The following is a 15,945-nucleotide window of genomic DNA, read 5'->3' on the forward strand; positions in this document are numbered from 1 at the left end:
TTTTTAAATTTTTTGTATATTTTTGTTTTTGATTTGCAGTACGAAAGAAAACAACGGTAATTGTAAGTGCCAATGTATATTGCAGCTAAGACATACACACTTAGACAGTAAAAATGGGGAGCCAACTCCAGAACCAATCCGTATCTGCAGTATAGCAAGGGGCGATATAACAAGGGGTGGGTGTATATGCACTTAATATTTACACGTTTCTTTTGCGTTCTTAGTAAACGATGCATCGATAGTAAAAAAAACTCTATCGTTCCAGCCTGATTATATATATGTATATAATTTAATAAACATCAATGCCAATTAGGGGTGCTAGATTCAGTTTAATATAATATACATTTAGACATTTAAAAATCCTAGTTGCACTTGTATACAGCAAACTGAAATGACAGCTAGGATAACAACTTATGTGCCTAATATGAAACGCATGTTATATATTCTTTTTTTTTATATTATTAAAATTAAATATTAAATAAAATATTATTAAAATGTTAGTTTTACAGATTTGCATGTACCAGTTTACACATGTTTACACAATAGTGTTCAATGGAACTGCGTCTGTGTTTACAGCACAAATCCTGGATGCAGGCACAGTCAGCTGGCAGATGTGTACTCTCCTCCATAGAGTACAATGCAGCCATGATACCGGAAGTAGTGTTATATTTTATTTTCATGTAGTATTAGAAAGAATGATTTTGGTTTTATAGTTTTGTGTGTACATATACCCGTTTACACCTGTGCACGGGTATATGTACATACCCGTTTCTTTTGAAATGTGTATTTTATTATATTTTTTCACTGTTCGTAGTCGTGCTGTATATGCGCTCATTTTATAAATAAAGCCTTTTATTTTTCCATTTAAATACGATGTTTCTGCAATGCAATTGTTAGATACGATGTTCATGAATAAAACTTTTCAGTTGTATCCTATAGTATGTCTTTCATTTTCATAACGAAGCAGTTTAAAAATATATGGGTCAAAGTGACCTGTGTGGCGGTTCTAGGTAGTTCGAAAATCTGGCTGTTCTAGTGTTAATCCATTTGTGTATCTCAATCACAACTGAGAAACATGTTAACAGTAAAATTGGTTTAATTTACATTTTTTTTCTTGTGTGAAACCACCAAATGGGCTTTTAAATCGTAAGTCATACTTTTTCATTTAAATGCTTAAGCGACTCATCTTTATTAATTTAAGTACAGTTACTCGTCATAACGCTTCTAATAGTGAGTCCAGCAAAATGCTTTTATTTTTCATTATAGCTTTAATAAAGCTAGTTTCTTATTAACATGTGGCAAGCTCATTTACGTTCTGCTGTGATGAAAAATGAAGGCTTGGCCTATTTAAAAGCCCAGTTGTTTGACTGGAAAAAAAATAACTAAATCAAATTACTACATTAAGCCCTATATATGAACAAATGTGTAAAAACAGTGAAGCAGCATGAAATAATATCATCAGCGGTACGATAATGGTCTGTTTTGATTAGAGGCGAGCATTAATTGAATTATTACAGAAATGTTATGCAGTCTAATTATTCAAACAGTGCTAAAATCCAAATCACTAAAAATAGACCAAAAATTAAACATAAAATGGGAGCAATCTTCGGTTTATAAAAACAAACAAACAAAAAAAAAACATATTAACATCACTCGGGTCTCAGAATAGCAAAAAAAAAAAAAAAAAGATCAACAGCCTTCTGTAATCTGGATCAACAAAAGGCATTAGAGTTGAATCCGGTATCCTCCACAATTGAAATTGGTTGCATGCCATTTGCGATCGTCTCAATAATCAACTGTGTTATGTTTTCAGCCTGAATTTTATTGCATTTCCTAACATTTCACATGCATGTCTGGACCCCAGTGCCTCCACGCTAGATCAAAGTTCAATAGAGGCAGACTAGTCACTTGACCAAAAGCATGCTGGAAATTGAGAATTAAATATCCAATGACAATGATGCCAATATGTAACTGAGATGGATTTACCAGTGAGCAGGAGGATGATGGGAAATCTGGGTCTGAGAAATTCATGCGGGTACATGAGAAGCCATCTTGAGGCAGGGAATCAAATTTAAAAGTTTAAAAAAGTGGTTAAAATGTAAAAAATAAATAAATAAATAAAAATACACACACCTTATGTAAACAGTTGTAGTAAAAGTCAAAGTAATTTTGGCACGGGCATAAATTGATCTTGTCTGTTTGCGGGCACGCTAACTATTGCATAGGTTGTTATCTTAAACACTGCTCTCGCGACATACAGTGTGTGTGTGTGTGTGTGTATGTGTGTGTGTGTATATACACACACACACACATATTAAGAGTTTAGTGGGGTTATTCTTGGCTCACTGATAAAGCCAACTCAGGCAGTAATTGTGCGTGCTGCGCTTTTTCTTTAAAGAATTTACATAAAAAGGTTAGTGCAAATATTTTTAAATAGCATCTTTACACAGATAACCATGAATAAACTAAATAAGAGAATAGATAGCGTCTCGCTTTGTTTCAATTTCACAAATTTGTCAGCACTACTCTGTTTTAAAGATCGCTCATCTCCAGTACAGTTATTTAAGTGGATTCGTAACTAAATATACTACAGCGTTTCCCTCGTCTGGTGAAATAAAGAACATAGAGATAGAAAATTAGATTCTAAATACTGAAATGTATTATTTTTCTCAATAACAGTTGACGAAATTCTGTGCTTACCCGGCATATTAACACCCCGCCTCTGCTCACGAATGATTTTGCAGCTGTCAGATCTTTCACTTTCCCTTTGGCTACTCACTCGCCTTCAATTTTCATGCACAATACCGTGAACAACCTCTGCTTGCTTATGATTGGACAGGTGCGTAAAACTTGGCAGATATTTCACTCTTCTATTGGTTAAACTTACTGTCAGTACCTGTAACTGAAACAGACACAGTTTATGTCCCACCCAGCTAACATATGATTGAGCAACCGCAGAGACATTGCAGATTTTCAATTGGCTGATCGTATCGCAGAGGCCCTTCAGGAAAAAAAAAAAGTCAAATACGTACAAGCACAGCATAAGCAAGCAGCACTGTCAACAGACTGCTGTGACGCTTTTGTTGGAAAACCTGTTTAAAGCTTTCTTTATTTTTCCACACTACGACCCGCCAGAAATGTGTTCACGACCCATAATTTAAGAATAGTTGCCACGGGCACGATGGCCTGGCTTCGCGGGCACGAATTTGCCCACGGGCACCACTTTGAGGACCACTGTAATATACAGTTCTTTGTGGTTAGCTACGCGGAGAATAAACTTCTCCAGAGCCATGTTGAACACAAAAACTGGAACTGCAAGAATCCACTTGTCTTCCCAGTTGTTTTTGCATTGGTCGATGTAATTAACACATATCAAATCAAACTTGTTTCGATTCCAAAAGTGAAGCGTCACCATTGCACGACAGTTACGGACTCCAGTGTGCAAGGTGCAATTGGGAATGCACGTGATGGGTTTTTTTCTTCTAGACGCAAGTTAAAATTGGATGCATGATCGAATCCCGTGTGCAATGGCCTGAAGTCAAAATATATTACCAGATTCTGCCAAGTCAGTGCCCTGGTTTAAAGGATTGCCCCACTTTTAGCTGAAAGTCACATTTTCATGGTTTAATAACCATGCACAAATAATGCCTGAGGGGAAATATTGGGGCATACATGAGTAGAAGAAACTGCCTAGAAGTAGTTGTTCTGTGCATTGAATGATTCAGGATTAGGGTTAGGGTTATCTTCGGTTCAGAAAACAAAGACATGGAGATGATACAGAATCCGCAGTCTGATTTGGTTACGCTTTCCTGTTGTAACACTACAATCCATATTTAGGATTTGATCTATTTATTTATTTATTTTTAAGACACTGCTAGAGCTTGTAACTCAGACACCCTTTTTATGTATTGAACGTTTTAATGCTATAGTGCTACTTTGGATGTTAATTTATTTTGTGTTGTGTGTTCACATTGGACACTGCAACTTCTTACTTGCAGAGATTATGTAAAGGCCTTTATTTTAGCGGACCAAAAATTTCATGTGTTTTTTTATTTTTTTTAAATGTAGCGACTTTTATTCTAGCATTTTTCACCTAGAAATATGTTTTTTCATGGTGGTTTTGCACTGGATACTGTTGCTTTTAAAGTTTTAATGTTTGTTTTGTGAAAAGATTTGCAATGACCAAACAGACATGCTGTAGCAGCGTTAACTGCAATTGTTTGTTTATTGTGAACAGCATTCCCTCTAAGCTTTTTAGATACTGAGAAACTTGCCGTTTTGACTGAGAAAGGGTTAAATTATCAGTGAGAAACCTTCGGCCATGCATTAACCCTTTGAATTTGTTATTTTTGTTGCATTATACAGTTTCAAAACAATATTCCAACACAAGTATCTCAACAATTTTACAGTTTACTTTAAAATTTAAACAAGACATTTATGTGACTTTGCCTCTGATTCTGAATCACTCTCTGATTTTATTTGTATATATAAAACAAATATAGTATTTTTAAGAAGCATATATTTACCTTTATGAAGCCTGTCTGAGATATTATCATAAATGCAGCCCTGTCAGTTGTTCTGATAGATCTAGACTGCATCCTTAACTGGTGGCCTGCATAGAATTGTTTTATACTACTGCATAAAACACTGGCGTCTGCACTGCCTACAGTTGTAACAGTCTTTAGGGCTACTAATTGTTCCATTGTTTGGAATGCCAAATTCCGTTTTTCAAAAATGGCCAATTCCGTTTTTTTTTTCCCACTTTTTATCAATGTGTTAAACCCTGAAAGGTGTGTTGATGGACTCGTTGCTCTAAAACCGCTTCACTGCTATGTTTTACCCGATTATAATTTAAATAGCTCCCCTATTAATGTAAACGCATAATTAGTTCTGACCAATTGTTTCTTTGCTAATTCTTCCTTATTTGCAAGATTTAACAAGAGGTGTGTCTCCAGACAGAATGTATTTATGAAACAAATGGTGTGTAGTGTAGGGACTGCATCCTTTACTCAGTCAAGCGATCAATTTCCTTTTAAGGAATGTATAGCTAGAAAAATAGCTTTGAGCTTGTTTCTTTATCGTCAGAAAATATAATTCAGTTAAACGGCCATGGTTTAACATTGCTAATTTTATGGCTTTATTAAAGGCAAGAAATAAACTAAACTATAATTAAATACGCAATTAATTTGGCTTACTTACTTCGGGAAAGCCCTACCTTGTGCGCAGTACAGTAGGTCTAAGTTTTTCAGCATAGAAGAATGCAGTGCTTTGCTGTTGTTGCCTTCTTTTGCTTTCTGATTCTCTGCATGTTTACGACTGTCTGGCGTTATGATATTGTAATGGTATTGGCTCGTACATGATCAAGCGGATTACAGCAAAACTAAGAATAGTATTCCTGTATAGTAACTACTGTATACACTTAAATGTGTATTTTCTACTCTTAATATTCTGATTTACATTTTTACCAGTTTTAAAACGTTTGAGATAATAATATTGCTGAAATGGTTGTTTTTTTAAAAGGGAAATTAAAACAAAAACCATCAAAGTATGAGAATTGTGATTTTTATTTATGCTTACCTGAGTGTTTCTACTGTGCTTCACGTGTTAGTATTCAATTAGACCAATACGACGAGTTCAAAACTGCAAAGCTCGTGAGCAGCACTCTCCATAGAGGCAGAATCTCCAGGCGTCTGCTTCTCCCACCCTGTACCAGTAGATTCGCCGGTGCCCAAGCAAGCGCTGCACTAATGTGACATGCATTTTTACAGTGGGAAATCAGAGAATCAGCTGCAGACAAATGCGAATATGCTTATGTTAATGCTTTGCAAGAAGGCGTTCAAAATAAGGTTTACCTCGATGTAGCAAGCTGGCCTCTTGTATCAAGCTCTTGGGTGTAAAGAGGCAAATAGCTTGGTAGCGGGATAGGGGAATTGCTGCGATGAGGAATCTTAATTGGACCTACTAAATTGGGTGAAAATCAGGGGGGTAAAATAATTGGGTATTGTAAATAAAGATTTAAAAAAAGGGTGAGTGGCTACAGCATCTGTCCTGTGTGTTAACAGGGCTTGGCATTGTGCTGTCATCGGCGCTCCTAGTGCAGGTTGTACTCTGGTAGGCAGTCTTTCACACAGTGATTCTGAATATGGTTTTTGTGGCTCGCACTAATTTTAATTATTTTGTTTATTTTTCCGGACAACATCCATTTGCAGAAAATGAAACCCCTGAAGGGTAAGTACATAAAAAAATGTGTAATAGTAAATAACATACTTAATAACACAATATTGAGTCCAGGTTATAGCATAAAAGGACAATGGGTTATTGCTGAATCAAATACTCCTCTTGTGGTCAGACCTGGGATAAATGTAGTTATAAACATGGTTTGTGAAAAGTAACTATTTGAAAAATAATTTAATACATATTGCAGAAAGTAACTATTATTTGAAAATAATTAAGTACAGAATGCAGAAAGGAACTTATTTGAAAATATAAAAAAATGGGTTGTGGAAAGCAATTATTTTAAAATATTGAAATGAGTAAAATAGTTAAAATACATTGAAGTACTTTACACTCTTCATAAAAGGGCGTTCACACCGGACGCGGTGCGCATGCCGCCTCCTTGCATGTGGCTCTGCAGTCGCCGCAGGCCACTTTTCACACCGAACGCGGCAGGGGAAAGTCAGTTGGCGGTCTGTTGTCATAGCTGCATGTACAAGCAACACACAGTAAATGCCAGCGGGAAGAGAAAACTCTTTATACAGAAAACAAAGTGTTTAAAAAAAAAATAATAATATTAATTAATTGAGGAGCAAAGCATTATATATATATTTTTTAAATCTAATTTTAACCCCCCCACACTCACACACGCCATCATAATCACCCCCCCCCCCCCCCCTCCACACACACACACACACACACACACACACATAATTACCCAAAATATCAGGCAATTGTGTTTAAAATAAAAACATGTTGCTTTTAAAAATTGAGATATTTTCTTTTTTTGAGTTTTGTCTGGTTTGCTGGGTATAGGCAAAGACAGTGTGAGTTAAAGGAATCATTATACACTAATATTATTTAGCATTATCGTATACAGATGATTAAAAATGCAACTACTGCCATCATATCAAACTTTTTTTGGGGGGTTGGGGGGGGATAATGAAAAAGCGACAACACAATACCTGGAACAATGAACAGCAAACAAAAGAGAATTACGATCGCCCTGCTCTACCGGAGAAAGAAAAGATATGTGAGCTCGCTGTGGGTCCATGACATCCTCAAGAAAAGAAAAAGGTACAGCGAATATCATCGGCTGATACAGGAGCTCCAGTTTGATGAAGGCAGATTTCAAACCAAACTCTGGAAAATCTGAAATCAGAACCATGAGCTTTTCCTAGTTTTACTTATTTATTTATTTATTTTATTTCTACCTCACAAAGGAGCATCCTACTTTCCCCTGATTGGCTGCTGGTAATTTACATCATGGCGTGGTGAAAGTCTCCTGCACGCCATTCTGCGCTGCCGCTTGAGTGCAGCTTCCCTCTTGCCCTGCGCGTGAACGCCTTCATTGAGAACAACTGCTTTTGCCACGCGGCACTGCCTTGCCACGTTCGGTGTGAACGCCCCTTAAATATGTAACTAACATACAGCAGCCTAATTATTATCCTGCTTTCTAAGCAGGTTAAGCCTTGTCCTTGTTAACCACTAAATTATCTTTTTGAAACTTCTCTATTTCAATTAGATTTCATGCTGTAAAGTAAGAATGCTTTCAAAAATAGACATGTTAATAGATTATATTTATCAATTAACAAAATGCAAAGTGAGTGAACAGAAGGAAAATCTACATCAAATCCATATTTGTTGTGACCACCCTTTGCCTTCAAAACAGCATCAATTCTTCTAGGTACACTTGCACAAAGTCAGGGATTTTGTAGGATTATAGTCAGGTATATGATTAAACAATTATACCAAACAGGTGCTAATGATCATCAGTTCAATATGTAGGTTGAAACACAATCATTAACTGAAACAGAAACAGCTGTGTAAGAGGAATAAAGGTGAGGAACAGCCAAACTCAGCTAACAAGGTGAGGTTGCTGAAGACAGTTTACTGTCAAAAGTCATACACCATGGCAAGACTGAGCACAGCAACAACACACAAGGTAGTTATACTACATCAGCAAGGTCTCTCCCAGGCAGAAATTTCAAGGCAGACAGGGGTTTCCAGATGTGCTGTCCAAGTTCTTTTGAAGAAGCACAAAGAAACGGGCAAAGTTGAGGACCGTAGACGCAGTGGTCGGCCAAGGAAACTTACTGCAGCAGATGAAAGACACATCATGCTTACTTCCCTTCGCAATCGGAAGATGTCCAGCAATGCCATCAGCTCAGAATTGGCAGAAAACAATTGGACCCTGGTACACCCATCTACTGTCCGGAGAAGGCTGGTCAGAAGTGGCCTTCATGGAAGACTTGTGGCCAAAAAGCCATACCTCCGACGTGGAAACAAGGCCAAGCAACTCAACTGTGCACGAAAACACAGGAACTGGGGTGCAGAAAAATGGCAGCAGGTGCTCTGGACTGACATGTCAAAATTTGCGATATTTGGCTGTAGCAGAAGGCAGTTTGTTCGCCGAAGGGCTGGAGAGCGGTACACGAATGAGTGTCTGCAGGCAACAGTGAAGCATGGTGGAGGTTCCTTGCAAGTTTGGGGCTGCATTTCTGCAAATGGAGTTGGGGATTTGGTCAGAATTAATGGTCTCCTCAATGCTGAGAAGTACAGGCAGATACTTATCCATCATGCAATACCATCAGGGAGGCATCTGATTGGCCCCAAATTTATTCTGCAGCATGACAACGACCCGAAACAATCAGCGAAAGTCATTAAGAACTATCTTCAGCGTAAAGAAGAACAAGGAGTCCTGGAAGTGATGGTATGGCCCCCACAGAGCCCTGATCTCAACATCATCGAGTCTGTCTAGGATTACATGAAGAGACAGAAGCAACTGAGGCTGCCTAAATCCACAGAAGAACTGTGGTTAGTTCTCCAAGATGTTTGGGTCAACCTACCTGCAGAGTTCCTTCAAAAACTGTGTGCATGTGTACCTAGAATTGATGCTGTTTTGAAGGCAAAGGGTGGTCACACCAAATATTGATTTGATGTAGCTTTTTCTTCTGTTCACTCACTTTGCATTTAGTTAATTGATGAATATAAACTATTAACATGTCTATTTTTGAAAGCATTCTTACTTTACAGCATTTTTTCACACCTGCCTAAAACTTTTGCACAGTACTGTATATTTAAATATTTTCAAATAGTATTTGTTTTCTGCAAAAATTAAATATTTTGAAATAATATTTGACTTTGTGCAATGAATAGTTGAATATTTAAAAAAAATTGATTTATTCAAGCATATACAGGCGATCCTTGAATTACAATGCACGGCACTTAAGATTCTTTTCTATTACACTACTTGGACTTTACGACATCGATACAGCATTTACGACACGCCGAGACCTGAGTCATGCGTCATGTGTGCATGCTCGGTGTCTGAACCGCAGCACCTGCCTGGGTCTTACTCTAGCGTTTTTTATACATGTAATGTCTTTTGTTTGTTTGTTTTTTTTTTAGAATTTATTTGCCCTTAACAGTGACTGATAAGAGCATAAGAGCAGTGGACTCAAAACGAAACCTAAGCTGTGAACTCTGTCACATGATAAGGAGCTTAACTTCAGAGGATCGTATTTCCTGCTAGGAGTACCACATACACACACTCAATATGTCATTGGAAAGCCCCGAGTCTGTACTTTTAAACAAGCCAGGTAGGTGTCTGATTAGCGCGACACATCTCCTTCGCATAGAGTTGATCAGGCTGTTGATTGTGGCCTGAGTGTAAAGGTTTAAGTAAATATTTGCATGAGTACAATATAACAGGTTATTTTTGTAAAACTATATTATCTGGCCAAAAAGTCAGGCACATAACCCCAATTTATAACATTGTTCCTATGGGAAAATGTGCTTTTCGACTTGCGATGCTTCGACTTTCAGGAACCAATTGTGTCGTAAGTGTGAGGAGTGCCTGTATATATTTAAATATTTCAACTATTTGTGTTTACAGATAAAATATCAAATATAACTATATTTGTCTTGTTACAAGATCTCACATTATTTTTACATATAGTTCCTCATTTATGCAGTTGTTTTTTTTTTTTTTTACTGAAGCAGCCTAGGTAAAGTACCTTGCTCAAGGGTACAACAGCAGTGTCCCCCCCACCTGGGATTGAACACACAACCCTCAGTCAGGAGTCCAGAGCCCTAACCACTACTGTATTGGTCTCAGATGTGCAGTTTTGTATTTAATTTCTCAGTTTTCTTGCCTTGCAACCAAAAAGTGTGAAATTACTTTGAATTTGCAAAACTATCTGAAAGCAAATCTCTTTAACTTGGTGTCATACCAGATATCCTGTTTACTAAACATTGATACACATTCAAATCTACATGTTTGAGACCTGCATGGCGTGGAAAACGTATGGAATTATTTTGTTACCCACAATCATTTTAAGTCTTAGACTTTGCGTTTTATGTATATTGTGCAGGATAGTTGGTCAGATGCTGTATAAGCTTCCCTTCACAGCTCTGCAAGCAAGAGAACATCTTTCCTTACTTGAACAGCACCTGTCTCGCACAGAGACTGACAATTGTCACATTTTGTGGTGTTTTTGTTTTGTATCCACAAGGGAATAGGTTGAAGCCAGTCAACTCCTAACCTCCAGATTCTTACCTAGGTTTTGTAGTTGTTAAAAGCTTAAAGTAGGTGGTAAAATAAAGAAACTTGAAGTCCTTTTGATACTTTTAGTGTTTTTATTACATTATGTAGGAGACACTTAATTACTTCTAGCACAAACCTAAGTGTTCTAATGATACATGAATTCTCCAAAGCATGCATATATATATATATATACACACACACACACATATATATATATATATATATATATATAGTACACACACACACACACACACATACAGTGCCTTGCAAAAGTATTCAGACCCCTGATCAATTCTCTCATATTACTGAATTACAAATGGTACATTGAAATTTCGTTCGGTTTGATATTTTATTTTTAAACACTGGAACTCAGAATCAAATATTGTAAGGTGACATTGGTTTTATGTTGGGAAATATTTTTAAGAAAAATAAAAAACTGAAATATCTTGCTTGCTTAAGTATTCAACCCCTGTGCTGTGGAAGCTCCCGGTTTGCACCGATGAAAGAAATTGCCCTAACAAGGACACAATTACCTTACCATTGGCCTCCACCTGTGAACCATTAAAGTTGCTGTCACATTTTCTGGATAAAAACCCCACTGTTGAAGGATCATTGGTAAGGCTGTGAATCTGAAGGAAAATGAAGACCAAAGAGCATTCTACAGAAGTTAGAGATAAAGTAATACAAATGCATAGATTAGGGAAAGGGCACAAAATAATATCCAAGTGTTTTTATATCTCAGTGAGCACAGTTGGATCAATAATCAGGAAGTGGAAGCTGCATCACACCACCCAGGCACTGCCAAGAAAAGGCCTTCCCTCAAAACTGAGCGCTCAAACAAGAAGGAGACTTGTGAGAGAAGCCACAGAGAGGCCAACAATCACTTTGAAGGAGCTAGAGAGTTCAGTGGCTGGGAGTGGAGTAATGGTGCACAAGTCAACCATATCAAGAGCTCTGCATAACGCGGGCCTGTATGGGATGGTGGCAAGAAAGAAGCCGTTACTCAAAAAGTACCAGCTGAAAGCACATCTGGAGTTTGCCAGAAAGCATTAGAGTGACCCAGTTGCAATGTGGGAAAAGGCTTTGTGGTCAGTTGAGACCAAGATAGAGATTTTTGGCCAAAACTCAAAGCGCTATGTGTGGTGCAAACCTAACACTGCCCATGCCTCAAAACACACCATCCCTACAGTGAAGTATGGTGGTGGCAGCATCACGCGGTGGGGATGCTTCTCATCAGCAGGGACTGGGCATCTTGTTACAATTGAAGGAAGAATGGACGGAGCAAAATACAGGAAAATACTGCAAGAGAATCTGCTTCAGTCCGCTAAAAAACTGAAGCTTGGGAGGAAATTCACCTTTCAGCAGGACAATAATCCCAAGCACAAGGCCAAAGCAACATTGGAGTGGCTCAAGAACAAAAAGGTGAATGTCCTACAGTGGCACAGTCAAAGTCCTGATCTCAATCCCATTGAGAATCTGTGGCACTATTTGAAAATTGCGGTCCATAAGCGTCGTCCAACCAACCTGAACAACCTGGAGCAAATCTGCCATGAAGACACTGTGTGCAAAGCTAGTACATACTTACCCCAAAAGAGTTAAAGCTGTTATTGCAGCGAAAGGTGGCTCTACCAAATATTAATGTGTGGGGGTTGAATATTTATGCAAGCAAGATATTTCAGTTTTTTTTTTTTTATATTTCCCAACATAAAACCAATGTCACCTTACAATAATTGATTTTGAATTTAAGTGTGTTAAAATAAAATATTGAACAGAACGAAATTTCACTGTACCATTTGTAATTCAGTAATATGAGAGAATTGGTCAGGGGTCTGAATACTTTTGCAAGGCACTGTATATATATATATATATATATATATAGATATAGATATAGATATAGATATAGATATAGATAGATAGATAGATAGATAGATAGATAGATAGATAGATATAGATGTAGTTTGCACATAGCAATCAGACATCCCTGTTCATCCCCTCCTGGCTGCTCCAATAGAAAAGGGACAGCTCCCTGTTAACCCCCTCTCCTCCGGAATGTCACTTTACTCTATTGAACTCACCCCAATCTTAACACCTAAACACTGGTTCAAACCAGTGTGCCATCCCTGCCCCGAACCACCCCATGGGGGCTGCTGATTGACGTATAAAAGGAACTCGTCTGTACTATTGAATATTATATTCCTTCCAGGGGCTTTTGTCTACATACCCATCTGTTTCCCATGGGGCTTGCATTCTCCTTAACCTCTGCTGGCCTTACAGAGCTGCAGAAGCTAACCCTTTTCAGAGCAACATTCATGCACGTTCTTAACTCACTTATAGTACATGTTTTTCAGCAGGCTTCCTGAGGCGGAAGACTGGTGAATTTCCCCACCACACCCCCAACTCCCCTTGTGAGTACATAAGTTGTTAATTAAGCTGTAACTATCATTTGTCTGCTATCTTCAATAGTATTTTGACTTCTGAACAGATTGTTTGCCCTAATGAGCCCTATGTCTTAGTGGCATATCTTGATTTTCTGGCCAGGTGTCGTCTTGAAACGGAAGCTAACTAATACCCTGTTCACACTTGCATTTTTATACCGGTATCATTGCAGAACAGTATCACAATGCCTGTTCATACTGGAGTTATTTACTAATATAACTGTATCAGTACGGAACCCAGACCAGAGCATGCTTCATACTGGTACAGTTGCGATATGACTGAACAGATCAGTGGATCGGTACGACAACGGAATATAGGAGTCTGAGGCATAGGCACACTACACCAAGAATATTCTATATTACCAAGATTCTCAACTCTGCCTTTACTTCAGTCATGCTTGTTTAATTAATGTGTTGTTTTTTATATTGACAGATAAGTTACAGTAGTAAAAATATATACAAACTGATGGCTAATACTAATAAATCTAAGTTTTATAATTGCTTCTGTCTATTCTAGTACTGTGTGAAACGCTTGTCTCTGTTTTCTGTGCATGTGCCATCTCTGGTATTGAGTTCAGAAAAGTGCATTTTTCATATAGATTACAGTATGTCACCTGTTTTATTATATTTTTAAACATTGATTAAAATAAGCTTAAAGCAACTCAATCCAACACCGCTTCATTGACTGTCAATAGAAAATTTTCTCCAGAACTCTATATCCCACAACCTTTTGCGCGCAGTGTGCCGGAGGTCCCATAGAGAATCAGTGGAGTGTGTAATACAGAATATCTTTGTAAGTGTGTCCATATAAACCAGCCTAAATCTGGACATGTATATAGTAATATTATCGCTCTTGTACTGGAGTTGAAAAGTGAGTTTGGGCAGACAGTGTTATCATTCCGATACAAGTGTGAACAGGGCTTATTAATAGCGAAATTTGGTTTAAGTGGTAGGAAGTATTGATAACCCGGTTAGAATATCCAGCACAAAGGTCATCCAGCCTGAAGTGAAGTTAATGTCACGTTTCCATCTGCAACTGGGACAGACTTCAAAGCGATTTGAAATCCAACTCATTAATTTACTTCAACAGCCAATCAACCTATTTTAGTTGAAACTCTTGTCAGCCCTATTTAGGATTGCGAGGCTGGCATGGCGCCATATCTTCAGCTAATGATGGAATTCACGTAAATGAGCGCCCCATGTAAAGGAATGCGAGTGGCAGGGTTATTGAAAAAATTGAATGTCAGGAATTATTGGAAGTTGGTGAATTCATTTTAAAAAATGTAAATTATCTTTTGTGTAATGTCTATTGTTGCATTGTAGACTGCAGATGGAATCGGCTTTACAGACTAGTTTCATGGTGCAGATGGAATAATGCATCTGGGTTAGACCAGGTTTGGCAATAATTTGTGGGTCTTATGACTATCATTGCTGGTACTGTATATACTGTATAAACAGGTTGCTGCTGTTTATGTGAAAGTAGATGACATCATTGAGTTTTTGTATGTGTACTTTCAGTGCAAAATTTAAATACCCTGGAGAAGTTTCTTCAAATTAGGCATCCGCAAGAGCCTGTTATTGGTAAGTGGCACTGTTAACCTGAAGACTAAGGAAGAGGAAGGGGGGGGGGGGGGGGGCGGGTTCTATGACATGCAATCAAATTTAATAACTGACTAGCCAAAAAATTACAGAATTGCCTCTAACTTGCAGCTGCTCTGTGGAAATGATATTCAAACTAAGCCGGGTCAAATGGTGCTCCATGTGACCAATAAAGTGTATATTGGTGAACACCATTCACTGAATAACATGCTGTGGAGAGGAAGCCCAACATATAAATTTGGATGGGGTTAGTTCCATTCATGCCATAATCCACGTGGGGAAAGTGGCTGGGTCCTTTATTTAAATAATTGTTCAATCATGGCCCCAACCACATGATATATAAAGGGAGCCAGAAGCTTTGTTTGTTTGGGTGAGTTGGGAGAGAAGGAGAACCTTTAGTGAAGGCCACTGCCAAGCCTAAATGTGACTGTTGTTTTGGTGCATGACTTGTATTGTTTAACTCTTTTAGTCATTATACCTTGTTTATTTGTTCCTGCCTTTTGGTGTGTTTTATAAATGTGCGCAACAGCACTTTCACTGCAGCTTCCAGATTCATTTCTGATGCTGTCCTTTCGCACATGGGTAAGAATACGGTCAGTGTTCCACAAGGTGTATGATAATGGGAGACTGATGCAGGGTTTAAGAAAGTGGACAAAGGTCCCCTAGATCTACAAGAAATGGAAAAAACATCCAGAAGAACTCTGGGTGCAGAAGGATCAACACACGACATTCCGTAGTTTTACCATGATAGCCTTCTTGAATCAAAACCGGTCTTTTCTTAAATATGCAATAGGGTTTATATTAACCAATTCCATGTCTTTTGAAACAAAATGATGTATGAATTAGACAAACAATGAGCAATTAAGATTCAGGGTATGTGAAGAAGTAAGTGAACCCCTGGTTTTATCAGCTCAATGAAGGGGATAATTAGAATCAGGTGTTTAAATAATTAGGTAGATCTTCAGGGATGAGTTTGGGAGGCCCCACCCTATATAAAGATCAGAAACTTTGTGAGTTTGGGCTTCACCATACAGGTGTGTGTAAACACGTCATGCCACGATCAAAAGAAATCTCTGAGGACCCCCGAGAAACAGTTATTGATGCTCATCAGTCTAGAAAGGGTTACAAAACCATTTCTAAGGACTTGGG

At 38.0% G+C, this 15,945-nt stretch overlaps 1 protein-coding gene across 6 annotated transcripts in view; it reads left to right on the forward strand.

Moving 5' to 3' along the window:
* Positions 1–15,945, forward strand: part of LOC121314678 — a 46,145-nt gene that overhangs the window by 12,127 nt on the left and 18,073 nt on the right. For 2 of the 6 annotated variants that reach the window (XM_041248176.1, XM_041248178.1), the window contains 3 exons: positions 6,210–6,228; positions 13,114–13,167; positions 14,716–14,778. In XM_041248176.1, the coding sequence (XP_041104110.1) occupies positions 6,210–6,228; positions 13,114–13,167; positions 14,716–14,778 (136 nt within the window). Of the gene's footprint in view, positions 1–39; positions 63–6,209; positions 6,229–13,110; positions 13,168–14,715; positions 14,779–15,945 lie in introns of all 6 variants that reach the window. The other 4 variants (XM_041248175.1, XM_041248177.1, XM_041248179.1 and 1 more) reach the window with 3 other exon arrangements.

The sequence above is a fragment of the Polyodon spathula genome, chromosome 4, assembly GCF_017654505.1.
Source record: "Polyodon spathula isolate WHYD16114869_AA chromosome 4, ASM1765450v1, whole genome shotgun sequence".
Lineage (NCBI taxonomy): Eukaryota > Metazoa > Chordata > Actinopteri > Acipenseriformes > Polyodontidae > Polyodon > Polyodon spathula.